Source organism: Eretmochelys imbricata, chromosome 3, assembly GCF_965152235.1.
Source record: "Eretmochelys imbricata isolate rEreImb1 chromosome 3, rEreImb1.hap1, whole genome shotgun sequence".
Classification (NCBI taxonomy): domain Eukaryota; kingdom Metazoa; phylum Chordata; order Testudines; family Cheloniidae; genus Eretmochelys; species Eretmochelys imbricata.
The window spans coordinates 120,500,594-120,527,245 of record NC_135574.1 but is presented as its reverse complement, the minus strand read 5'-3'; the positions used below and the strand labels follow the sequence as shown (position 1 = coordinate 120,527,245).

The 26,652-nt window shown below is 42.4% G+C and overlaps 1 protein-coding gene across 1 annotated transcript in view; it reads right to left on the bottom strand.

The window, feature by feature from the left end:
• FNDC1 (fibronectin type III domain containing 1) overlaps positions 1-26,652 on the bottom strand; it is a 139,259-nt gene that overhangs the window by 68,615 nt on the left and 43,992 nt on the right. The window contains exons 4-6 of the mRNA XM_077812162.1: positions 8,938-9,144; positions 5,798-5,896; positions 2,068-2,185 (exon numbers count right to left, since the gene is read on the bottom strand). Of these exons, the coding sequence (XP_077668288.1) occupies positions 2,068-2,185; positions 5,798-5,896; positions 8,938-9,144 (424 nt within the window). The remainder of the gene's footprint in view (positions 1-2,067; positions 2,186-5,797; positions 5,897-8,937; positions 9,145-26,652) is intronic.

The following is a 26,652-nucleotide window of genomic DNA, read 5'->3' as shown; positions in this document are numbered from 1 at the left end:
CAGGTATACAGGTATATTATACCAGCAAAGCACTCCTCAAGTAGACGCAGCTTACACGGGCAAAACTACTCTTATCAGTATAGCTTATTCCACCACCCTGGAATGAAACAAGCTACACGAGTAAAAGTGCAATTTTGCTAGTATAACTGCACCGACGCTACCAATTTCCGCCAGCACAGCTATGCCGGCCAGGGAGCACAGCTCTTCACATGCCTGACCAACGTAGCTGCGCCGGCAAAACTCTGAGGTGTAGACATTGTGACACCGTACTGACCACTGTAGTATCTAGGTTCCCTCTAATGCTAAGGTGAATGAGATAGAAGCTGGTTGCGCCCTGGGAGGAACTCACTCTAGAAGAGATCAGGTAGCGTTTACACGGCTGTCCTCCAACAGGAGCTGTGACAGAGAGCAGAGCCTTCCTTTGGAGGCTGGGGTTACTGGGAGCTCTGCCAATGGAGTCTGCCTATGGGATAAGCTATATCAGCTTATCTTAGGGTTGCACTCTCCTGAGCCAGGATCTTTTGGCTGTAAGTTCCCCCAGCGGACCAAGGATTCCAGGCACCATCCAGCACCACAATCCCCATCCAAGTGGGATTTTACATCACTAGGGGCCAGGCACCCTGAAGTTAATATATCCATTTGTCATATACTTAGATTGCAAGCCTTTGAGGTAGGGGCCTTCTTTTCGTGACACGTGTACAGCACAGAATGGTGCCTGATCCGGATAGGGCCACTAGAAACTACTGAAATTACAAATGAAGAGTAATAATAAAAACATTCCTTAGCATCTTTTAAGCACACATTTTTCTCTTTCTTTAGTTGAGTCAATTACATTAAGCCATATGCCTTTTTAGTCTTTATGGCTCCCTTCTTGTAACAGGGTGGCTTGCCCTTGGGCTGCAGAGCCTGGGGCTAAGCCAAGCCTGATTCCAAAATGAGCCTCGCCTGAGGGGAATCGGGTGCTCTAATTTAAAGGCAGCAGAAATCTGTAGGGGGGGTGGCTGGTTGAGAGAGGGAGGGAAGGTTGAGTTCCAGTCAGAAAGGGCTGAGAACTGGTGGCTTCAGGTAAAGGTTTATGATTTTCGATTTATCTGTGAGGATGGACTCAGTCAGTCATGGTATTCTTGCTCAATAACTCTCTTCAGTCTTTCTAAACCCTGAAATGGGGCCTAAGCCCCAAAATTTGGATCTGAACCATCCCCAAAGGTAGGTGTTTCTAGACACGGGATTTTGTCTATCAACTATTTGGTTAAGAGGAGAAACTCTTATAAACCTTGGATTGAAAACTGACCAGCAGAGGTTTATGACCGTTCTAGTTTGAGGCCTTATATCTCCCTGTCAGATGCTCTATCAGTCCAGGAAGAGCTTTCCCCATACACTAAAAACTCCAGTTTATCTAGGATATCACACACATAGTGGAGCAAATTAAGGCTGCCAGTACTGTTAAGGTAGAGGGGAAAGAGAGTGCAGTGAGACCCTTATACGGTTAACAAGAATATCCCAAGTTATAATACCTAATGCTAACAAAATTTTGGAAGGGATTTTAAATCTCATGCTTCAGGATTTAAGCCAATCTCTAACTATTAGAGAACTGGATGAGCCCTGATGTGGGAGCATTTTCCTACGTCTACCTACTTCAGGGTTCTCACTCTATCCTCTGAAGCATGTGGTACTGGCCACTGCCGGAGACAGGATATTGATGTACATAGACCCTTGATCCAATATGTTCATAAAAAGAAAGAAAAGGAGTACTTGTGGCACCTTAGAGACTAACCAATTTATTTGAGCATAAGCTTTCGTGAGCTACAGCTCACTTCATCGGATGCATGTAGCTCACGAAAGCTTATGCTCAAATAAATTGGTTAGTCTCTAAGGTGCCACAAGTACTCCTTTTCTTTTTGCGAATACAGACTAACACGGCTGTTACTCTGAAACCTATGTTCATATTTTGCCTTCAATCAAGCTATGCCTGTAACTACACTTTATTATTTAAATGGCAAACAAAGCTGTAAACAATGAACTCTTTAGTATACATCTTGAAAACAACATCACCACAAAGTAAAGTACCTAGCTGGGTCAACCTTCTTTGGTTTTTCATATATGGGATCTGTCCATGCAACAAGCACAGATTGAGAGGACATAACACGAACACTTATGTCTTTTGCCTCCTCTAGCTCATCCTCCTCTGAAATGACAAAGTAACACAGTGAGTCAGTAATGAGAGCTTTGGCGATCTCAATGCAATAGTAATTGTGCCACAACAACATTACTGTAAATATGCTATACTGATAAACGACTAACACAGATGATGACACAGGATACACTGAGAACAGGGAGAACCCCACCGCAATATGATTCTCCCTGCTACACGTCTTTGTACAAGAATAAGGCATGGTTCTGCTGTCCAGAATTCTATAAGCATTTAGCCAATTCTAACCAGTTATTTACAGCAGACAAATTATTAAAATACTCCCATTCCTGGCCCCCAGCAAACGCACCACTAGGGCTGTGCAGAGGATAGAAAGTCTATTTCATGAAAGATTTTGAAATTTGGTTTCATTGTGAATTGTACGGAAACCTGAAAATTCAGAAATGATCTGTGAAGAAAATTTAAAAAAAATTGTTTTGAATCAATCAAAAGGGGTGGTTTTTTTCTACAAAAATGAAATGTTTCATTTCAATTTCAACTTTTTTATTTTTAAATATAGAATATACAATATTTAAAAAGTTACTTAAAAATGATAAATCAAAATGTTTCATTACAAAAACGTCTTTTTTTTTTAACGGGGGGATGACGACAAAATTTCAGCTAACTCAACGTAATTCCTCAAAGTATTCTGATTTGGATGGATCTGCTCATTTTCTGACAGAAAATGGTTCCATCAAAGTATTTCTCACCAGCTCTGCTCATCACTTTGTGAACAGGACAGTCTTATGTCAGTGGTTCTCAAACTTTTGTACTGGTGACCCCTTTCACATAGCAAAGTGAGACCCCCCCCCCCTTATAAATGAAAAACACAGTTTTATACATTTAACACCATTATAAATGCTGGAGGCAAAGCAGGGTTTGTGGTGGAGATTGACAGCTCGCGACCCCCCATGTAATAACCTCACCACCCCCTGAGGGGTCCAGACCCCCAGTTTGAGAACCCCTGGTCTATACTTACCGTTATTACAATAACTATCATTCTCCAGATATTCCCAGGGCACAGAACAAATGAAGTGCAAGGTTCACGCCCCCGGGGCTCTGCAGAAGGGTAAAATTTGGAAATCGTTCAGGCCTGAGGAGGGCTGAGGCCAGTAAATCTTTGACTATGCAGAGCCCCAGTCACTCTGCAAAGGGGGAAGTGATCCAGCTCCAGGGCTTAGTGTAGTCCTGAGGTTGCAGTATTTACCACAGAGCAGCTCTACTGCGGCTTCAGTCAAGGAGGGAAGGAAAAGGATTCCTCTCCAGGCCAGGCCTCACAGAAATCCCAAGTGTGCAATCCAGTGAGTGACTTGGGCTGTGAGCAAGCACCAGGATTTAGTCCTTTATTAATATCAGCACGAATACAAAAGTTAATGCTGTAAAATTGGAACTTCCCCTTCATATTTTACGGCATACTTTTTCAATAACACTTCACTGTTACCCTGGTATTTCTGATGAGCTAGGCTGGTTGTGTTTGTTTGTTTAAATATCTTATCCAAGGACCAGATAGATCTCAAATTTGGTTATCCAAAATGAAAATATGATTATCCAATATGATAGTATCTCGCTCTTATATAGCACTTTTCATCAGTAGATCTCCAAGTGTTTTTACAAAGGAGAGCAGAATCATCACCCACTATTATACAGATCAGGAAACTGAGGCATGTGCAGGAGAAATAATTTGCCCAATGTCACCCAGCAGGGCAGCAGCAGAGTAGGAACTGAACCCAGGTTTCCTGGCCCAGTGCGCTATCCACTAGAGAACACTGCCTCACTCTGTATCGCTTTGCAGCTAAAATGAGTATTATTTTTTTTTAAAACTCAGCTGATCAGCATTTTCCTCCCTTATGGACAGGAAGGTAAATCTGTTCAGAACTTCCTTTATAATACCAGCCATCCTGAGGTCAGAACTGAAAGATGGCCACCAGCCTCAGTTTCCTTGTAAATACCATTGAGTAGCAGTTATACTTCCCACTGCATTTCAGAGACTGGGCCTACTCATTTGCACTGTGCACTCTCCCTTACGTTCAATGTAGGATACATCTGGCTTTCCTGTGCTGTTCAGTTTCATTAACAACAAACCTGACACAGGGAACCACTTTTCAGTCTCAGCATGATGCGCCAATCAGTCAGTAACAAACCATGGCCACATCTATACACACACCCCACACTTGCCTATGGGGATTGAACCCAGGCCCTTCAACACCAAAAGTACAAGCTCCTGCTTCTGAGCAGAAGGAGAACTCCTTGCGCTGTGAGTAGAAGGGTATTACAGTTGTTGAGGCTAGCCTCTGGGGAGGAACATTCACCAAGGGCCTGAGTCAAAGCCCATTGAAGTCCATTGAAAAACTTCCATTACCTTCAACAGGCTTTGGATGAAACTCTAAACCTGTGTGTTATGCTTAACATGCTTAGTGCCAGTGTAAGACAATGGCTTGTCTGGTAGACAATAAGTAATTATATTTTACTTGTCAAGAGCAAAATTTTGGTTACCCAGGAAAACAGGGTTTTTCCGAGCCTAAGAACCACTATTTAAGAAGTAAGAAGGGTTTTTTTTCCCATTAGAAAGTGGATTTTCAGCCATCTCTCTTTCATGGAAGCATCATCTTGAAACACGATACAGAATGACAAATGAAAAAGATGTAATTTCCCTACCAGGTGTGATTTTAAAATGGAAAAAATTAGCATGACAGATTGATGATGTGACCCTCCAAGGAGAATCATAGAATATCAGGGTTGGAAGGGACCTCAGGAGGTCATCTAGTTCAACCCCTTGCTCAAAGCAGGACCAAACCCCCCATTTTTGCTCCAGATCCCTAAATGGCCCCCTCAAGGATTGAACTCACAACCCTGGGTTTAGCAGGCCAATTCTCAAACCACTGAGCTATCCCTCCCCCCAAAGTCTGAGCCATGACACTAATACAACATAGTGCCGAGTTTAGGAACGATTAATTTCATCACCCAGTTAAAACATCTAAAATGTTCTTCAACCCCAGCATATTCTAACTGTAATATGATGTGGTGAGAAAAATGCTCAGTCATGTCAATGACTTCATGCCATGAGTTCGTTTCTAACCTCACTTACAGTACACAGATGTGCACTACCTCATTTCCAGGGAAGAAGGGAAAGCTACAGATACTTAGCCCCTCTGAAAACCAGGGAACTAACACAGATGCTTACATTCAGGCACTCAAGCCTGAAAATGTGGGCCTGGATCCTCAATGGGCCCACCCCTCTTTCTCTTATAGTCACTAGGAGCTTTGGAGATTGGTCCTGCTTTGAGCAGGGGGTTGGACTAGATGACCTCCTGAGGTCCCTTCCAACCCTGATATTCTCTGAGTCTATGATTTGCCACTGGCTGCAGTCCTTTAGGCACAAATCTATTGAGTCCATTATGAACAAATCTGTTCTACTGTTATTTTTTACTATGTGAATTACAGAAGCAACCAGAGACATCAGTCAGGGTCAGTGCCCCAGTGTTTGGTACTGTACAAAAAAAATCTAGTAAGAGACAGCTTCTCTCCCAGTCTATAGTCACAAAGCAGCATATATTTCACTTTTTATAAACATGGCTCCACAACTTGTCTGCAAATATGAAAACAACATACCTGAGACCTTTCTCTTGGTTAAAGCTGCACTATAGACTGGCTGACTCCGTCCTTGGGAATTCCTTGACTGCAGTGAAACCACATAAACCGATTCAGATGCTGCATGTGAGAAAAAGCACAGAGACTTTTCTATAATCTTTTCCACAGCAGTGGTAAACAACGTTTCAATACTGTCAAGCAGACGGCTTGTCACATTTTTATTAGGAAAATTCTCTCTCTAGAGAAGGGAAAATCAGTTTCCTTGAGAGGTAACTTGGAAATCGTTGGCATTTACATCTAGAGGTTTTCATATGCATAGGTGCATATGATGGCATTTTAGAGGCAGGTACACTATCTATAACATGAAATAGTGTTACATAAATCCCACAATCTAAAGTTTGTTTGTTTGTTTTTTACTTTCTCCTGAAAAATTTCCAATTACTTTAAAAACGTTATTTGCTCTCTCTCTCTCTCGCTCGCTCTCTCTCTATGGCAGTGACTTGTAGAATAAAGGCAGTGAAAGACAAATGCTGCAGTTTAAAACACTGCATAGTATTTTTCATTATTATTATTTCATAGTATTTACTGCCTGATCCAGTGCTCTCTGAGTTAATGAAAAGAATCCCAGTGGCTTCAGTTGATATTGCCCCTGAACAATGCAGGACGCTATTTACCCTTAGTTATATTGATGTGTGATGGAGATAGAGAGCACAGGGAGCTTCTCCCACACATATATCTCACCCAGCAGCAGCTCTGCAGGGTTCCAAGCTAGCTTGCTGGGCTGCAGGAGTGACTAGCACGGAACGTGGATGGAGGAGCACAGGTTGCTGGAGCGAAGAGTTTGGAGGAAGCATCAGCAAGTTAGTGTGTGTGCACATGGCTAGAATGCTAGCTAGAGTTGCAACAGCCCTGCAAATAGTTCTCTTCATAAAGAGCCAGTTTAGTTTAGTGTTAGCAACTTGGAGTCCTCTGATGCAGTAAGCAGTAAAGTTTGCTGCAAAGTGTACTCCTTTCCCGCTCTGAATTATTTGGCCTATGACAACAGGATGACTCAGGAAACTTTCACACAGCCAGCCCTGCTCCACTCCCTTGTTGACTCAGTATAGTAAGAAGGATCTTGCCTTCCATGATAAATATTACCTGCTAATTAATGTCTTGATTCAGCAAGGTACTTGAGCAAGGTACTTGCCTAACTTTAAGCCTGACTTCAGTGGGGTTACTCACAGGCTTAATGTTAGACACATTCTTAAGAATCTTGCTGAATCTGGACCTAAAACTCATCCCTTGATGTTTAAGCAGCTCTGTGCTACAGTGTGGATCACTTGCCCCATGTTGAAAGTCAGTAAGCATGTCTGAGGGTTGCCAACTTTCTAACTGCACAAAACAGAACACCCAAGCCCTGCCCCTTCCCTGACCCGCATCTTCCCCGAGGCCCTGTCCCCCACTCACTACATTCCCCCTTCCTCAGTGGCTCGGTCTCCCCCACCCTAGCTCACTTTCACTGGGCTGGGGCAGGGGGTTGGAGTGCAGGAGTGGGAGAGGGCTCCAGCTGGGGGTGCGGGCTCTGGGGTGGGGCTGGGGATGAAGGGTTTCGGGTGTAGGAGGGGGCTCCAGGCTGGGAGGTGGGGCCAAGGGATTTGGAGTGCAGGAGGGGGCTCCGGGCTGAGGCAGGGGTTTGGGGTATGGGAGGGAATGAGGGCTCTGGGCTGGGGGTGCTGGCTCTGCGGTGTGGCTGGGATGAGGGGCTTGGGATGCAGGAGGGGGCTCCAGGTTTGGGGGGCTCAGGGCTGGGGCAGGAGGTTGGGGCATGGGCTTACCTCGTGCTGTTCCCAGTCAGTGGTACAGTGGGGCTAAGGCAGGCTGCCTGCCTGTCCTGGCACACCGCGTTGCATGCATCCCGGAAGCAGCCAGCAGGTCCAAAGTCTAGGCGGGGTGGGGGGAAGCAGGAGGCTCCGCTCATTGCTCTCACCCACAGGCACCACCCCCCAGCTCCCATTGGCTGGTTCCCAGCCAATTGGAGTGCAGAGCTGATGCTCAGGGCAGGGGCAGCGTGCGGGGCCCCATGGTCCTCCCACCTAGGAGCCAGACCTGCTGGCCACTTCTGGGGTGCAGCACGGTGCCAGGACAGATAGGGACTAGCCTGCCTTAGCCCTGCAGCACTGCCAACTGGACTTTTAATGGCCCAGTTAGCAGTGCTGACCAGAGCCGCCAGGGTCCCTTTTCGACTGGGTGTTCCGGTCACCTGGTCACCCCTAGCATGTCTTAATAGATTCATTTGTCGCTATATAAAATACAGTAGCTCTGAAATTAACAGCCTCCTCCTACACCATTGACTCAAATGGTCTCAATCCTTCAAGTGCTTGGGCAAAGTGCAGCCGGGAGCACAAGGTGTTGTGCTCTAGTGTTGGCATATGTGGGCACAGCAACATTAGGCACTTGGCACAGTCACCTGCAATGGGTGGAAATATGTCTCATCCCCACTGAGCACCCACCCAGTTCCTCTGATGAGTATAGGGATGTGAGCAGAGAATGAGGAGCTATGGGTTTAACTGGGACCCTCAGAATGCCAAGGAGAGACTTAACTATGCATTCCCTTCTTTGGCCTTACTTCTACTAGGCAGGAATAATTTGGTGGCCACATGCATGCAGTGCTCTCTTTAATGCAGCCCTGGATTCTGCGGCACTTTCTGTCCTGGCCCTCATCTTTTACCTTGTGCTTACATGTGCACATTCCACATTGTGCGGGATCAAGCACTAATAATGTGCATAAGCATGTTTGGCATTGTCATTTAAACTGTTAACATATGATCTATGATCCTTGAGCACTGTTAAAAATATACACATTTCCAATCTGAATTCGTCTAGCTTCATCTTCCAGCCACTGGATCTCATTATACCTTTGCCTGCTAGATTGAAGAGCCCATTATCACCTTGTAGGTACTTATAGACTGTGATCAAGTCACCCCTTAACCTTCCCTTTGTTAAGCTAAATAGATTGATCTCCCTGAGTCTATCACCGTAAGGTACGTCTGAACAGAAGAACATCACAGTGCAGTACTGCATATGCAACAAAAGGAACAGAAACCAAACTGATGGGCTGATGCCCAAGGCTAGCCTTGCACCAACTAAGCTTAGACCCAGAGCATGGAAATTCGGCTTACCTAGTTTCTTAGCTTCCTGGCTTCGTTCACGTTTTTGCAGAGGAACATAACTCATCTTTCGGCTGCTATCCCCATAACCCAAGAGGTAGCCTTGGGATCTACGTGGACTCCTGAGGCCTGAAGCCTGGGGTAGCTTCCACCGGACAGATAACTTGTTGCCTGGAGATCGGAGACGCACTCTCAAAGGTTTGTTTGGCACTTCCTTCTCTTCAAAAAACAAGCAAGCAAACACACAAAACCACCATATTACTATTATGCATTTGTCATATATGACAGTAATTGTTGTCTGTCTGCATGTTTAGCCATAAAATAACATCAAAGTCTGTTTATAGCTCTTTTTAATTTTGTGATAAATCCAACCCCAATAAAAACATGTTTTCCAAGAGTGGAGTACAACACAATACATTTTTCCCAGACACTTCAGACAAAATGGTGTAAGACAGCCAAAGTGAAAACATATCATATTGCAAGTATTCCTGCCAGAAATCTTGGATGTCTTACAAATCTCGTTTCATTTTTTCCCTTCCCCTCCCGTCCCCCTACAGCTTTAGGCACATAAGTACATTATTTTCTGGCAAGTATTGCAGGTCAGTATAAAATACAGTACAGAAATATTACACTATTTATAACTTTCCTATAGAAAACTATGTACACTGAAAGCAATTTCTGCTCTCCAGTACACATCAGTTGTAGTTCTGGTCACCTACAGCTTCTTAACCATGCTTTCTTGCATGTGCCGTAACTCTTGACTTCTAAAGTTCAAAATTACAAACTTACTTTATATGATCACTCATGCAGATAACACCACAACTGGTATTTTATAAAAGTCATTTGTATTTTAGATTTCTAATAAGTCAGAAACTTTCCTCTTAAGAAATCATTTTTATAGGACTATTGCTTGAGCGACTAATTCACTCATTCCAATGGCATGACCTTCTTTTTTGGTGCCAGTTCCCATTTTAAATATACATGATATTATGCTAAGTATGCAATGGTCAAAGTAGATAGCTCCCCCTACTGCTTCTCTCACTGCACCACCCAGGAAGGAGGATCACTTACCCAAGCCAGGGAGAGAAGCTGGATCTGTATTCCCTCCCATTTCCCTTTACTTTAATCCCTGCTAGCACCATTAAGAGAGCAGGCACGCTCATTAGATGGCACATTTCCTCTGTGAGATCAAGTTGCTCTAACGGAAGTGCCACTGTCTACACAAAGTTTCAGAAAAGGATTAGATTGTCTGTTCTGGGCTCCGGGTCATCATGTTCCTGTGGCTTTTAGCATTTTGCTAAAAGTTAGAAAGATGCAGAGTAAAAAAAAAAGAAAAGAAAAAGAAAGACATTTAAAATTTTAGCTGATGTGATTGCACCAGCACCATGGGGCTCCAGTTTTAATTCTGATACTGATAGGCTGAACAGATAGCAAGTGTGAAAAAACGGGGCAGGGAGTGGGGGGGGGGGGGAAGATAATAGGAGCCTAGCCTATATAAGAAAAAGCCCCAAATATCAGGACTGTCCCAATAAAATCAGTACATCTGGTCACCCTAGATGCTGCTTAGGACCCCTTGATGCTACTGCAATGCAAAAACTAAATTTGAAATATATCAATCAATAAATAAAGACTAGACCCTATGTAGTAGAGACACTGCTGATAAAGCAAGTTCTCGCCTTAATTTTGCTTTCACTCTAGGCCATAGGCACAACTCTCCTCTCGGTTACACCTGCAAAACTCCACTGAGCTCAGGGTTGAGACAACAGCAAAGAGAATTTGTCCCTCTGGATCCAAATATGCCCAGTTGGAGGGACTAAGCGTGCCTACTTTTGGCACCAATTCAAGAAAATATCTCTATTCAGGGATGTACATAAGCACATACTTAACTTTAAGCATGTACTTAAGTCACATTGGAAATAATAGGACTTAAATGCTGCTGCTTAAACTCAAGCCCATGCTTAAATGCTTTCCTGAATCAGGGCCTCTGAGAGGAGCTACTCACATATCCAAGGGTCAACTATTATTGGTAATGAATGATAACTAACTGTAGTCTGTAGCCTATCATTTAAATCAGCTTCTGTATCAAATGACTGGAAGATAGCTAATGTGATGCCAATTTTTAAAAAGGACTCCAGAGGTGATCCCGGCAATTACAGGCCGGTAAGCCTCACTTCAGTACCAGGCAAACTGGTTGAAACTATAGTAAAGAATAAAATTGTCAGACACATTGATTTACATAATTTGTTGGGGGAAGAGTCAACATGGTTTTTCTAAAGGAAAATCATGGCTCATCAATCTACTAGAATTCTCTGAGGGGGTCAACAAGCATGTGGGTAAGGGGGATCCAGTGGATATAGTGTACTTAGATTTTTCAGAAAGCCTTTAACAAGGTCTCTCACCAAAGGCTCTTTAGCAAAGTAAGCTGTCATGGAATAAGACGGAAGGTCCTCTCATGGATTGGTAACTGGTTAAAAGATAGGAAACAAAGGGTAGGAATAAACTGTCAGTTTTCAGAATGGAGAAAGTAAATAGTAGTGTCCCCCAGGGATCAGTACTTGGACCAGTCCTACTCAACATATTCATAAACGATCTGGAAAAAGGGGTAAACAGTGAGGCGGCAAAATTTGCAGATGATACAAAACTACTCAAGATAGTTAAATCCCAAGCAGACTGCAAAGAGCTACAAAAGGATCTCTCAAAACTGGGTGACTGGGCAACAAAATGGCAAATGAAATTCAATGTTGATAAATGCAAAGTAAGGCACCTTGGAAAACATAATCCCAACTATACATATAAAATGATGGGGTCTAAATTAGCTGTTACCACTCAAGAAAGAGATTGTGGAGTCATTGTGGATAGTTCTCTGAAAACATCCACATAATATGCAGCAGCAGTCAAAAAAGCGAACAGAATGTTGGGAATCATTAAGAAAGGGATAGATAATAAGACAGACAATATCATATTGCCTCTGTATAAATCCATGGTAGCCCACACCTTGAATACTGAGTGCAGATGTGGTCACCCCATCTCAAAAAAGATATCTTGGAATGGAAAAGGTTCAGAAAAGGGCAACAAAAATGATTAGGGGTATGGAATGACTTCCGTATGAGGAGAGATTAATAAGACTGGGACCTTTCAGCCTGGAAAAGAGACAACTAATGGGGGATATGATAGAGGTCTATAAAATCATGACTGGTGTGGAGAAAGTAAACAAGGAAGTGTTATTTACCCCTGCTCATGACACAAGAACAAGGGGTCACCAGGTAATAGGCAGCAGGTTTAAAACAAATAAAAGGAAGTATTTCTTCACACAACACACAGTCAACCTGTGGAATTCTTTGCCAGAGGATGTTGTGAAGGCCAAGACTATAACAGGGTCAAAAAAGAACTACATAAATTCATGGAGGATAGGTCCATCAATAGCTATTAGCCAGGATGGGCAGGGATGGTGTCCCCAAGCCTCTGTTTGCCAGAAGCTGGGAATGGGCAACAGGGGATGGATCACTTGATGATTACCTGTTCTGTTCATTCCCTCTGAAGCACCTGGCACTGGCCACTGTCACTAGACAGGATACTGGGCTAGATGGACCTTTGGTCTGAGCCAGTATGGCCGTTCCTATGTTCTTATGATAAGGTACTGCCAGTAGTGCTGAAAACGTAAGTACTGTGACAATTTTTATTAAGCAACCATCTGCCCTAAGCAACCACCTACGGTATCTCAATCATTTCCCAAAGTTAAATCATCACTTGTAAGGGATCACTTTTCCAGTGCAATCAGAGACTGCCTAGACCTGGTCACAGAGCTCTCCTAGCAGACCATCTGTAAAGGTTTAGATTTCAGTGCCCTTAAAACACGTGCTCCATGACGGACACAGCTTGGGGGCACGGGGCGTTGTGCACTTTGCAGAGTTCTATTACTTTTAGTTTTTATGCTGAAACACCTTTTGATTTGACCTAACTATTATGTAACTGACCAATGGGGTCAATGGTTCAGCCATGTGTGTACAGATGACATTTTTAATCTGTTTTCATAACGTATTTATAGTTCAATTATTTTATAAAGTTAAAGTTTTAAAGTGTTTTTACTTGTGTGGTCAGATTCACCTCTACATTCTGGCTTTTTTGCACCAGTCGTTCAATCCAAAGCAGATATAAACCCAGATTAACGAGCAAATTAAGCCAGCTTTACAGCTGCTTTGAGTAGCTGGCACAATGTAAACCAGTCGGAGCATAGCAGTGGATCTGCTCCTAAGTGTTCTATAAAAAAATAACCATTTTTATATGAAATAAGTATTTCATTTATGGGATTCCCTTCCCCTTTTCAAATAACATTCTCAGTCACCTTCATTAAAAGGCTACCTGCTCAAACAACCACTTTTTTTTTTGTTCCTTCGAGCAGTCACTTAATACAGGTTTTACCATATAACCCATTTTCAAAGGTCAGTTATTTACAGACCACATATGCTATCCAGTGCTAATTTACAGTTCTGTCATACAGAACTATAAATCTAGCAAATTCAAGCCCGGAATCTCCTCTTCCCCTTTATTTTGTAATAAATGTACGTTATTGCTGAAGCTTTTCTTCACTGAATCAACTAAGAAAAGCTCAGACTGGCTAAATAATGTAATTAAACCTTTGAGTTTAATTAAACCTTTGGCGGAGTGTGGCAGGAAGTGAATCTACAGTGGACCACTTTTTTCTTCACCAATTAGTGTCATAGCTTTCCAACTGGAATTACTATAAAGAGTTCCAGGGGACAAAGGGTACAAAAGAAACCAAGACAGCCAGAAAGCCATATGGAAAGTATTCTATTTAAAACAAATGTAGCTTTAGGCAAAAAGAAGTCTATCTGCTCAAAGGTTAAATGAAGGACATTCATTGAGATTTTAAAAATAGGACATTGCAGGTTTTAAAAAGATATTCCTCATACTAGTTCCAGGGATTACTGCCTATCTGCCCTGTTTTACTAATAACCCATTTCTTGTTGCCACAGTTCAACCCCAATTATCTCAAGATGTCAAGGACACCAAACACTTTTGAGCAGTCAGGGGTTCAGATAATCATGGATGCCAGCCCAGCAGGCTTTTGTATCTGCACTCAAGGCTAGGAACCCTGAGAACCAATCCTGCTAAACCTGCTTATTTATGGAGAGCAGGCTGGATTCCCCTAGGCTAGCCGGCTCTGCAGCTCCATAGGGCCAGAACTCCTCAGGACAGAGTTGCACATGAGTCCCAGTCATGAGACGCTAGACTCCCTAGGACAGGACTAAAGCTGGAGTCTTGTGGGGGTCTGTAACTCCCTGGGACCAAAGCTATTGCACAGCTCACTATTAGAGCGACATCCTGAATTCACCTTGGCTATTCAGTTGTATCTGGGGATAGGAGAGAAGAGGAATTCAATATTTTAAAAATCACCCAGCCTCCAAAACCAACAAGCCATCCCACCACAGCTATTGATTCAGTTACAGATTTCAATGTGTACACATTCCAAGAACCCAAAATACATTGTGTGCCCCTGATGCCAGAGAAACCCTTGAGCTAGCAAGATCTGAAAGCCAGCCTAGCACAACAGTAACTGCCGGAGCTGCTAATGAGACCGCAGGTTAGATTTTGTGGACTACTGGTGTAGGCAGCATTCCACAAAAAGCATCTTGAGAGCTCAGCAGAATTTGGGTTATGAAGAGAGGAGGGCGGGTCAGGGAAGGAAAAAATTCTGTTTGGCAGAGGGAGGGCCACAAGCTGAAACAGAGGAAGGGGAAATTTACCAGAAAATGTTTACAGTAAGGTGAGATGAAATAGGGAGAGCCGGTGGAGAATCTGGTTCAGAGGAAGGAAGGGAGAAGGAAGTGGTGGAGCTGGGCAGAAGCAAATAGAAGAACAGGAGCAGGGCAGGAAATGAAGGACGGGAAAAGACAAAACAAATCTGGAATAATTTTTGGACATCCAACAAAATGAATCATTTTGAGGATCATCCATCACAAATTGGGACTTGCAAAAATCCACCCTGCTCTGGAGAGCAGATTAATAAGAAAAGCTAATAAAAGACAGCCTGGTGTTCGCTGAAATACACACTAGGAGCCAGATTCATTAAAAGTGATGCAAAGAGATGCAAACAACACCTCTCTTCTCAGGACTGGATTCTCCCTAAGGAAGGGCAGGAGCTTTAAGTCACAGCTAGGTCTTCCATGCGCTGAACCAATGCACCCCACCAACCTGGCTGGCCTGAAATGAATGAAGACCCTGCCCCCTTTTGGGGCATTGCTGAACTCTGAGGGGCCCTTGAGTGGAGGAGGGTTGCCAATGCTTTCTGCTGTCAGTCTCCCTCCCTCCAATGACTTCCCACAGTGATCCTAGAACTACCAAAGACAAAACATTTCAGAGCAATGTGAAAACTCCAGAGCCCACCATTTTTATTGCACCTGAGATGTTTCCGTGTTCACTACTCTGCCACAGAAATCTAGTCTTACATTTTAGAGGTGTATGGGGTTTCAGCTGCATGGCTCCCACTGGGCTTTGAATCAGGCCTTCAACAAAGCCGTGGAAAGAGGCGTTGACTTCAGTCTGCTTTGGATCAGGCCCTAAATCAGAAGGAGTCATAATTAGGAACCCCCGCTCATGCCCAATACCATTTTTTTTAGTTCAAAATTTTGGGGCTAGTGGCTACCCTAAGTGAGTTGCTTGCTAGAGCTGGGGATTGAGTCTCTCCCTCCCCCACCCCCTTTTTCCTTTCCTTTGTGCCTTTTAAATACTGCTACCGTTTTCTGGACATGCAGTTAGGCACGACTGATGTGGCAAAGCTGAAGCAGCTGCACGCATCCAGACATCTGATATCTTCTAAGAAGCTGCCCATTTAAAAAATGTAAGTATTTATTACGGTTAAGTCAGGAGTAGCAATACAGACTATTTCCCTCACACACTCTTTTAGAAGGAAACCCCACATTATCTGCCTATACAGGAAGCTGAAGGGTATCTTGGCCCCAAGAATTCAGGCCTGACAGGCCCTGGTCTTATCCACTCAGTCAAAATGCCCCTTGATTTCTCCAGAGTTTTTGTCTGGGATAAAGCTTTATTTAATGAGCTTCCTCCAGAGCACAAGGTCTAAGGCAGCCTACAATGTCTTCCAATGGCCACACAAGGGGGCACGCCTTATTTGCCAAGTCACACACATTCTCCAGAGAAGCTCATCAGTTTTCTAGTAAAGTAAAATGATTAGCCCCAGAAAAACAAAGCACTGACTCTAGCTGTACAGGGGAAAAAAACCTACAAGTCAAAACATACTATTAATTTAACAAGCCGTCATAGTTAGATAACACAAAAATATCAGGAGTTGTCAATTTAGCACCACAACAGGAGACAATTGCTATTCAATGTTTGCTTTTCCCTTCCTTAGTCAGCAAGAATGTTTCTCTTTTCCCTCCATGTGGTATTACTGTGCAGCTGGAAAACTGGATATTCTGCTGCAAAGATTTCAGGTAGTTAGCAAGAGTTTTGTGGCAAATAGTCCTATAATTGACATAAAATAGATAGAGAGCTCTCGGAATACCTCTCCTTCTACACATGTTTTAAATCAGCATGTCTAAGTACGCTGCCATGTGTGGAAGGGCAATGTAAGAAAATCAGAAGAGATCAATTGCTGTCATTTAGTAATAATGAGCATATAATAAACACACTGATTGAAAACACGCATCAGAAAGGACTGTAAATGTCAGCTTACAACTGAAATATTACTGGAGTCATTTTTATGCTTGCAAAATAAAACAAATAAATTGCATTCTATATTGTACAGATAATGGATAATTTGTTCACCAAAGTAGAAATCTTCAGCTATCAAATAAGATCTGTTGATTGACTGATTGATTATGTGCCCCATTACATGGGATCAGGGCACTTGTGCAAAAGTTAAAATAATTAATATGAAAAACCAAATAAAATGGGCATTAATACCAAACTGCTTGATTCACTCACCACCCTCCAACAGTAAATCCCCTGTTGGTTTAACAAGCCTCTCTCTGCTTCCTAACTGCAGTCAATTGCCCCCTGGTTTAATAACTAGACAGGACAGGTGCCACTTGCACCGCAACTCAAAAGGTGCCAAATTCATGCATTGGCGGCCTACAAGAAGGATCAAAATCAAGAGCTGAGGAGAATCCCATCAAGAATGTTCTGCAACCTGCCCAACTAAGTTCCCCACTAGAGACAAGGGAACAAGGGCATTCCAGCCAATTGCAACTACCATGACAGGGCACGGGCCATGAGGGGATCGCAAACAGTCAAGATATTTCTATTGAATCAGATACTAATGCAACAAGTGCTAGCTGGATTCCAACCTCTCTTAAATATAAACTCTACTGCTGTAATAGTGGAGTCATAGGTGTGCTCAGCTGTACTTGTAGAAACAAAAAACACTCTTCGTGTGAATTTACTACTTCTTTAAAAAAAAGGATCTGGGTCAGCCTGGTTGCCAGGTGGCAATGTTCTGCACTCCTATTCACGAGACCTGATTTACCTACTGGTCCCAGTCTCTTATTACCTATGCTGCAGATGCTCAGAGGACTCAGCGCCAGGGTAGGGAATTGTGTTTCCACATTGCAAAAGCTCCTCCCCCAAACTTGTAAAGAGTGGCATGAATGACCTTCTTCTGCTAGAAAGGAGGTGGATGCAAGGCCGGGCCTATAGAACAAGGCTTAAAGTGGATTAGATCTTCAGAGCTAACAGAAGGATACAGAAATGCAGTAGTTCCAACCCAGCAAAATGAATCAATAAACAAGAGAAGAGTCCCACCAAGTTTCATCTCTCATTCTTCTACAGCTAGCTTTAAAGTTAATTCCAATTCTGAGATAAAACCCTTTTAAAAGTATCCACAATCTTAATGCCTACTGGCTTGGCCTCCTCTCACCATTGAAAATGTTTACTTTAAAACACTTAGCATTTGGAGAGCCCATTACAACATTAACCGATCAGTCTTTACAACACCCTGTAGATAATCCCATTTTATGTCTTCGGGAACAGGGGCAGAGAGGTTAAGTAACTTACCCACAGTCACAGAGAGTCAGGGTGAGATGCTGGCTCCATAGAAGTCAATGGTAAAACTCCCACTGACATCAATAGGGCCAGGATTTCAACCTCAAAGTCATAACCAGGATTAGAACGCCTGGAGCCACTGACGCCCCACTCCTGTGTTCAGACAGCGGCTCTCTATCACTGTCTCTAGTAATTGTGGGGGAAAATATCCCAGTCTTTTCTATTAAGTAAGTTCCTAAATAATAAATGTTAATAACAAATACAGTACGGTAACTCATCATTAGCATGTGTCTTGTGGTGTTTATTATTTTTCACTTGGTTCTCTACTGTTCTCAAGAGGCAATTCATTTCAGACATCTGTTTTAAGTACTGGTATAATTCTGATATGCCATTTTAAAATTGCATTCAATGTGAAACGTACAGATTATGAAGTAGAGTATATTTGAAAGAAGAGAAGGTAGACCAGCCAAGTCAAGCACATAAAAACTTTTAATTAATCTGTATAATTCAAAGTTTGCCATCAATCTGCTATTCCAGAGAAAAGGGGGATGGAGACTACCGCTATTCCAAGAAAAGGAAAGAAAAGAAAAGAAAAGAAAACAGCGCCTTAATGACCCACCAGCCCATGGAAATGGATCAAATTAGACCACAACTCTCCTGGTGCGTACCCACTCTGTTATCCTCAGCCTTTGTAATGAGCCCAGTGCCACATCAGCATACAGGAAATAAAATACCAAGAAAAGTTGTTTTCAGACCAAAGCTTAATTCACTGTATCACCTTGGTGAAATATTTATGGAACGGAAATTTAAAAAAAAAAAAAAAAAAAAAGCAGCAGTTTAGGGCCTGCACGATCTAAGTCCCATTGAGTTAATGGAAGCATTTCCATTGACTTCAGTGAGAGCTGGATCAGAGCCATAGTTGCAGGAGCAGAGCCATTTCCTGCAAAAGGTGTGCCAGTTCAAACAGTGGTGATGTGGCCCTCTGAGATTTATCCTCACCACTGCTTATTTTTATCCCCTTTGCTCTGCTGCTACAGCAGCACTAGATACATACACCTGCAGAGACAGACCAACCACTAACTTTGGTAGCTTATTTCTACGATTGCCCCACTGAGAGTACTATACCTTGACTAAGCCTTCACTGGACTGGATTCTTCTCTCACTCTCACAAGTGAGGGGGGAGGGATAGCTCAGTGGTTTGAGCATTGGCCTGCTAAACCGAGGGTTGTGAGTTCAATCCTTGAGGGGGCCATTTAGGGACCTGGGGCAAAAATTGGGGATTGGTCCTGCTTTGAGCAGGGGGTTGGACTAGATGACCTCCTGAGGTCCCTTCCAACCCTGATATTCTATGATTCTAAGTTCTGTGCCATTGTCTGATGCAAAGGAGATGAGTACCAGGCCTACAATGTGCTATTTACACCCACAAATAAGGGCAACATCCTGAAGCCTTACTTAAATTAGGTACTAGCTTCCTGCAATCAGTGGGACTGCTTGTGGTATAAGGTACTACTGAACATGAGTAAGGGCATGAGAATCTGGCCATAAGAAAGAAAGCTTTAATCCAGCTCCCATTGAAATCAATGGCAAAATTCAATTTGACTTCAAAGAGAGCAAGATCTGGTGCTTGACCAAACAGGTAGGTAGCCTCTCCTTGCTCTTCAAAGAGCAATGTTCTAAGATTTACTTACATGGATTCTGGGCCAGATCTTGCACTTAAAGCCAATGGAAGTTTTCTGATGGATTTATATGGATTCTGTATCAGTCCCTCTCTTGGAACCTGATCAATCATTAAGAAGGTCGAGGGAAGTTCCCTATAAACCCTTTGTCTGTTGTGTGCAAGTATGTCAAAAGAACTAGTTTGTCTGCACTTCTGCTTGTCTGTAGCAAATAGGGAATATAATTCTTTAGTTGTCTGCATAACACAATGGAAAGTGTGCCATAATTCACGGGCCCGGGCCAAGAATTTTCAGCAGTGTACCAGTAGCCAACAGTAATGTCTGTTTTATGTGAAACCAGTCATTATAAATCTTTAGAGAAGGTTACCTGGCACCCAGAATACATTTTTTAAATTGACAGGATTTGCAGACATGTTCAAAAATGGCAGAAAACTCTCTTTTAAGAGCCCAGTGAGCACTAAGAACAGTAGCACAGGGACATTTTCAAACTCAAGGAAGAAATATGGTCAATGCATGCATTATTACTTAGGAACAACAGAGTGAATTACTGATAGGTTAATAACATTCCACTCCCACCCTTAGGGCCAGATCCAAAGCCCACTTAAGACAATGGAAGGACTCCCACTGATTTCAGCGGGGTTTGGCTTGAGCCCTACACATCTAGATGCTATTCCATTTTGTTTGTTGCCTTCTTCTATTAATGTTGTTCTTTCTCCCTTTGAGTATCTCCCGTAGCTATCTAATGTCACGTGTACTCTCAGAAAAACATGAAAAGAGCTGTCTCAATGCTGACAACAGACCTCATCCTGCAGTGGGTGCAAGGGTCCGACTACACATGGATCAGCTTGCGTGATCAGGGCCTGAATTTGCAGGCCTGTGTTCTGCTCCCTTTTCCAGAGTTAGATGTTTAATAGGTGATGCTCCTTCATTTCAGAATCTGTTAATTTAGTAAATTACTAAAATAGCATATTATACTAAAGTGTCTTACATTATTAAATCCAGTTTAAAATACATAAGAAACATAGTTAAGTCATACATCAAGAGACCAGTGGAAATGGATTATGGTACCTTTCCTCCTCTTCCAATATAGCCTAAATTACAAACACGGGTAATTTTGTTATATTAATATTTACCAACAGAAACAAGTCCAAGCAATCTCCCGGTTGGTCCATAAATCAAGTTAACAATTTCCCCATCACTTTCTTAAGCGACTTTGCTTACTTCACCAATCAGCCAACTGAACACACATATCCCTAAGCAGAACTGTAAAAATAGCATTAGCCTTTTCTTTGTAATGCAATCTGAGAACATGACAGAGTCACCACTGCTTTTGTGGGGCAGAGTTAAAGCTGCATTGGCTATCTGAGTGCAACTTCAACCTTGAATTTCCTCCATTTCTATTGTTTGTTTGTTTTAAATTCTAACATTCTTGAAAAATAGTACACACTCCAAAAAATTATATATACCTACAACCTTATTTCACCTTAGAGTTTTATACTCTCATATAATGCTTATAAAACATTTAAGATTAAGTATAAAGAGTATATGAATGAGAGAGAGAGAGAGGAACTAAACAAGAGGAACAATTTTTTATAAAAAAAATTACCTTTACTCATGAAATCAGTGGAGCTACTAGAGACTACTTGGTGTGAGTCAGGGAGGCAGAATCCGGCCCTATGCAATCACACATTGTGTGATCTAACAAGCCTGGAAACAAATTGGTGCCTCCAGGGAATGCAGTGGTACCTGACCGCAGTGATGTATTTATCTGTCACGACCATCGGTCCTGGTGCTGACTGCATTTTTAAATAAATACAGTGAGTGCGGTTACCTGAATGACCTCAAGCTTTAGAGAACACACACTGAGTTTATTGGAATGTGTGAACAATTACGTGAATGGGCGGGAGCATGTGTAGTTTACAGAGAGGGGCCTGCAAGTCATGGCTGCTGCATTCTCATTCTGTACCTACCAGGGAATTCAGAGTAGCAGCCATGTTAGTCTGTATCCGTAAAAAGAAAAGGAGTACTTGTGGCACCTTAGAGACTAACAAATTTATTAGAGCATAAGCTTTCGTGAGCTACAGCTCACTTCATTGGATGCATTCAATGGAAAATACAGTGGGGAGATTTTATATACACAGAGAACATGAAACAATGGGTGTTACCATACAGACTGTAACAAGAGTGATCAGGAAAGGTGAGCTATTACCAGCAGGAGAGCAGGGGGTAGGGGGGAGGAACCTTTTGTAGTGATAATCAAGGTTGGCCATTTCCAGCAGTTGACAAGAATAGTAGGAGGGGAAATAAACAAGGGGAAATAGTTTTACTTTGTGTAATGACCCATCCACTCCCAGTCTTTATTCAAGCCTAAGTTAATTGTATCCAGTTTGCAAATTAATTCCAAGTCTCTCACCGGAGTCTGTTTCTGAAGTTTTTTTGTTGAAGAATTGCCACTTTTAGGTCTGTAATCAAGTGACCAAAGAGATTGAAGTGTTCTCCGACTAGTTTTTGAATGTTATAATTCTTGACGTCTGCCCCTCTGCCATGTACATTGGCCAAACTGGACAGTCTCTACGTAAAAGAATCAATGGACACAAATCAGACGTCAAGGGCAGTTTGGCACAGGCTCCCTGTTTGAGAGGGCCCCCAAACTGTGTGGTGCTGCAAACTGGTGCGTGAGTCGTAGCGCTACTCAGGTTTGGCCCGACTGCCCCTCCATCTCAATCTATGGAGGAGCAGATGAGCCAAACCTGAGTGGCATTGAGACCCTGTGTGCTAGGTCACAATTCCAGTCAAATTTGACTCTGTCTCCATCTATGGAGGGCCGGATAGGCCAAACTTGAATGGTGCCGTGTTCCACTTTAACCACTCGGAATGTTGGGAGATATGCTATTATTACCCATCTGTAAAATGGCTACAATAATACTTACCTATCTCAGAGGAATTGTGAGGATTTACTAATTTATTAACACTTATGCAGTAGTTTGAGAGTCCGGAGGAAAATTGCTACATACTGTGGTGTTTTGAAAACTGTGTTAAAATTATAAGCTATCACTTTGGATTCTCAGGGGTTTCTCCTAGATCTGCTTGCAAGGTAGAGGGCATTGTAGGGAAGAATGTGATATGGATCTAGCAACACTCAGTCTGCAATGAGCCAGCCTACAGGAAGGTGGGGTGAGTTGTGCCACTCTGTCTTAGGAAACATTCTGCTTTCCCTCTCTTTTTAGGGTTCTTGTCTGTTAAGGTTCTGAATTTTAAGAACTATGCTATGTTGCAACCTTCCAGAAGAGTACTGTATATTTTAATCTAACTTCTCCATTTGCCATGAACATACCACATATGCTCAAAATATTATTACTTGATAGAAATGCATCTGGATGTATGTTAAATTGTGGATATCACATGCCCTTTTCATCACCTAAAATGGGGACTGTTCTGCTCACAGCTTGTCAGCCATGTCCATAAACTGAATTTGACTAGAAACAAAAATCCCACATTGAGCTGACCAGTTGAGTTATGTTGTACTTACCTCTCCTCCAGCATGCCCCCCTCCCCCACCAAACCTTCACTAATTCTGCTAGTATGTTTGTACATTCAAAAGTTTTAAGCTTAAAAAAAGCAGTCATACAAGGTGTTTAGTAGGATGCACAGCCTTTAAGGCTGACAAGGACCACCATGTGAAGGGTCCTTCTCCGGATCCCACCATTTGAGCACTTACCATCGGGTGCAGACCAGCCCTGCACTATGTGGTGTCGCCTTAATAGGCTCTGCATTGGAATTGGCTGGTCTAGTGACATGATGATCAAGTGGGGCTACATCAGTGGCCCCAACACTTGTGACTGCAGCAGAGCCCCTCAAAATATGAAGCATCTCCTGAGATGACAGCTGCTTGAGTGCAAATGTTCTTCCAGTGACCCAATAGAGTGCAGAAATCAGGCAATCGCCTGTGAACGGATGTGGTGGGAAGCAGTTTGAGGACACAAAAAGATGAAGCATAAAAAAAAGAAACCACTAAGCATTTTTCTCATCATCAGCCAAATAACACTGTTGGCTGACATGAGCACTGCACGAGATGCCAACATCAAAACAAATAATGGAATCAAATACGTAGCAGAGATGGATGATGTCTATTTTGTACATTATGTTACACAGCCTACTGTTCTAGTAAGTCCTCATTAGAGCACATTTCCCTTTTAAAGCTATTGCTTTGTGAGTCGTATGAGTTTGTCTTATCTGTCGCTAAAGAAGGTAGCCTTTAATTACATCAGTACAGCCATCTGGAGCACTATCTTTGAGTATAATTCATCAATACTGTCACCAGGATAATAATAGATACACAGCCTGAGACAAGTCCATTATGAAGCACACAGTAACAGTGACTGATTGATGCTCATAGGTATGGGGCACACTGCTGTGTTCTATACAGCACAGCAGCTGCAAAAGACATGGATCCAATGAAAAAAAAAGTATCTTGCACACGGGATAAGTCTGACAATGAGATATAAATGAAATGATTGTCAAGGAACGCATGTGTGATGGAAGCACAAAGCACTTGGCAGCTTGTGCTTTGTTGGATACATGAACCAAGTGAGAAAAAATACTGGTCATGGCTCCATTAAAGGCAAAGCCGTCAGCCTTAATTCATTCACCTCCTAAATTAGGGAAGTGCACCTTTATAGTTAGAAAAAAAGGAAGCTTGGCTTCTCATCTTTCATTGTTATACTTGGTTATCTTCTGAGATGCAGTTTGCTAAGTGTCCTGGACTTACAGAATATGCAGTGCTAATAGTCAAAACCACTTTTTTGCTGTATTTTTACAGAATTGCTCATGTATGTATTTTTAATTCATGTTTAATTCAGTTGAGGGACATGTTATCTTCTGCATTCAGTTTATCTTGAAAGCACTCAAAGCACTCAAAGTCTATTGCAACATCAGTTTTCAGTCTTTTGATGCAGGGTCTGATCCAAAGTACACTGGAACTCCTTCCATTTTCTTCAGTGGGTTATGGAGCTGGTCTCTAGTGCCTAACTACATAATACAACCATCTGTAAGGTACATATGGTTTACTTTGAAACACACATACATTCAGGCGTGAGATAAGACGATAGCAAGGTGTAATCACTAGCATTACCCCTTCAAGTCCACTTAGAATGCAAAAAGCCACCTTTTTATTCCAGCTAAACTTACCAGGTGGGCCCTCAGCTCTGAAAACTGGATGGCTCACTCCACTGTGGTTCTCTGCTGTACTTTTTGCTGGTTACATTACCCCAGTCTAAAACATATGGTTTACGTCAAGCCACTATTTCAAGTCTCCAGGAGCTACAGTAGGCCGTTTGATTTACCAACAGTTTAACTTAGAATGAAATATGAAATCAGATACAATCCATAGCCTGTGGACTATTTTCCAATGGAGAGAAAGATGAGCCTATAGTATAAAAATTAGGAAAGTTCTTTACAACGTTAACTTTTCTACATAGAAATATACTTTAGCTAGAGACAATGGAGTAAAATGTAGGGAAGAATGTATTGTGTGTGGCATGCATACTTTAGTTATTCTCCACTCTCAAACTTAAGTGCTAAACAATAATTGGAAAAATATGAACATTTTGCAAGACCAAAGTTTGAAAATAATTTGAAAACCCCAGCTACTTAAAAGAATGCTATTGCAAATGTACTTTTAAATCTGTATGAAAGCCCTCACCCAAACCTTCCCTTGCCTACATGGATCTCCTACAATTGGCTCTCTAATTAATATTCTTTTGCTTCTGGCTGTTTTGCTTCAGGGCAATTCTCTCATTTCTACTGCCATGGCCCTAGGATTCTGGCACTTCTGTCCCAGAGACCTCTCACTGTCTGTTTTCAGCTCATCTGGTCCGCAGGGCTCTCTTGATCTAGGTTGTTTTCCTCTTTGTCTGATCCCTTTGACACCTACTTAGCCTTCTCTCAACGTCTCTTTTCTTGACCCCCTCCCTACCTGTTAGATCCCTTCTCTCCATATCTCTCTTCCAAAGACACAAAAGAAAATCTTTGCGCTTCTATAGTGTCCTTCATCCCTTTTATAAAATTAATTACTTAGGTTGGGTTTTCAAAAAAAGTAAAAGAATTAGGCACCCAAATCCCATTCAGTGGGATTTCAGTTCAAAAGGAGCTTCATAATATCCCCAAGAGATAAGTAGGTACCCATTTTTTCATACGTAAACCAAGGCATAGAAAGTTTAACAGTGACTTGCCCAAGGTTGTACAATACTTGCCCAAGTGAATCAGTGGCAGAGCCAGAAATAGAACCCAGGAGTCTTTACTTCCAGAAGGCTCCTTTAATCACTAGAGAACACTCTTTCTTCCTGTGGCCCTTTTTTTCTCCTCTAGACTCCCATTCCCCACCTGATCGTAGTCAGAACTCATTGACTATTTCAACCACAACTTTGTTGCTTGTTCCTAAAGCAGGCCTCTTAGGTCATAATTGTTTAAGATGACATTTCTCCCTTGGATGAAAGGGGTATTATTTGTGGTACTATATTAAGGGGATTTTCTGTGACACAGCTCAACCATAGCAATTGGAAGTACTACGGGCATTACTGAAAATGTAAGGGCTCCTCATTCACAGACTACAAAGGGCCAAATTCTGCCTTTATCTATACCCCAGGAACCTAATGAAGAATTCAGGTTGAACAGTGCAGATGCTGAAGCAGAATTAGGTCCAAAGCTTTTAAACTGGTTCTGGGAAAAAATACGTGTCAAATCTGCAACACTTGAATAAGTTTAAATTGTACACAGACCTATTCTCCCAATTATTGTTTCCTGATTAAACCTTCCTGGAGGTTTAAACATGGGGAAGGGGTTCTCTGCTCTAAGGCATTTACGGCCCAATTCAAAACACACTGATAACAATGGGAGTCTTTCCATTGACTTCAATGTGCTTTGCGTCAGGGCGCTCAACGGGTGTTACAAACAGGTGAACAAACAGATGAATTCATTAGTTATCAAAGAAAACACTTAGAATCATTGAATATCAGGGTTGGAAGGGACCTCA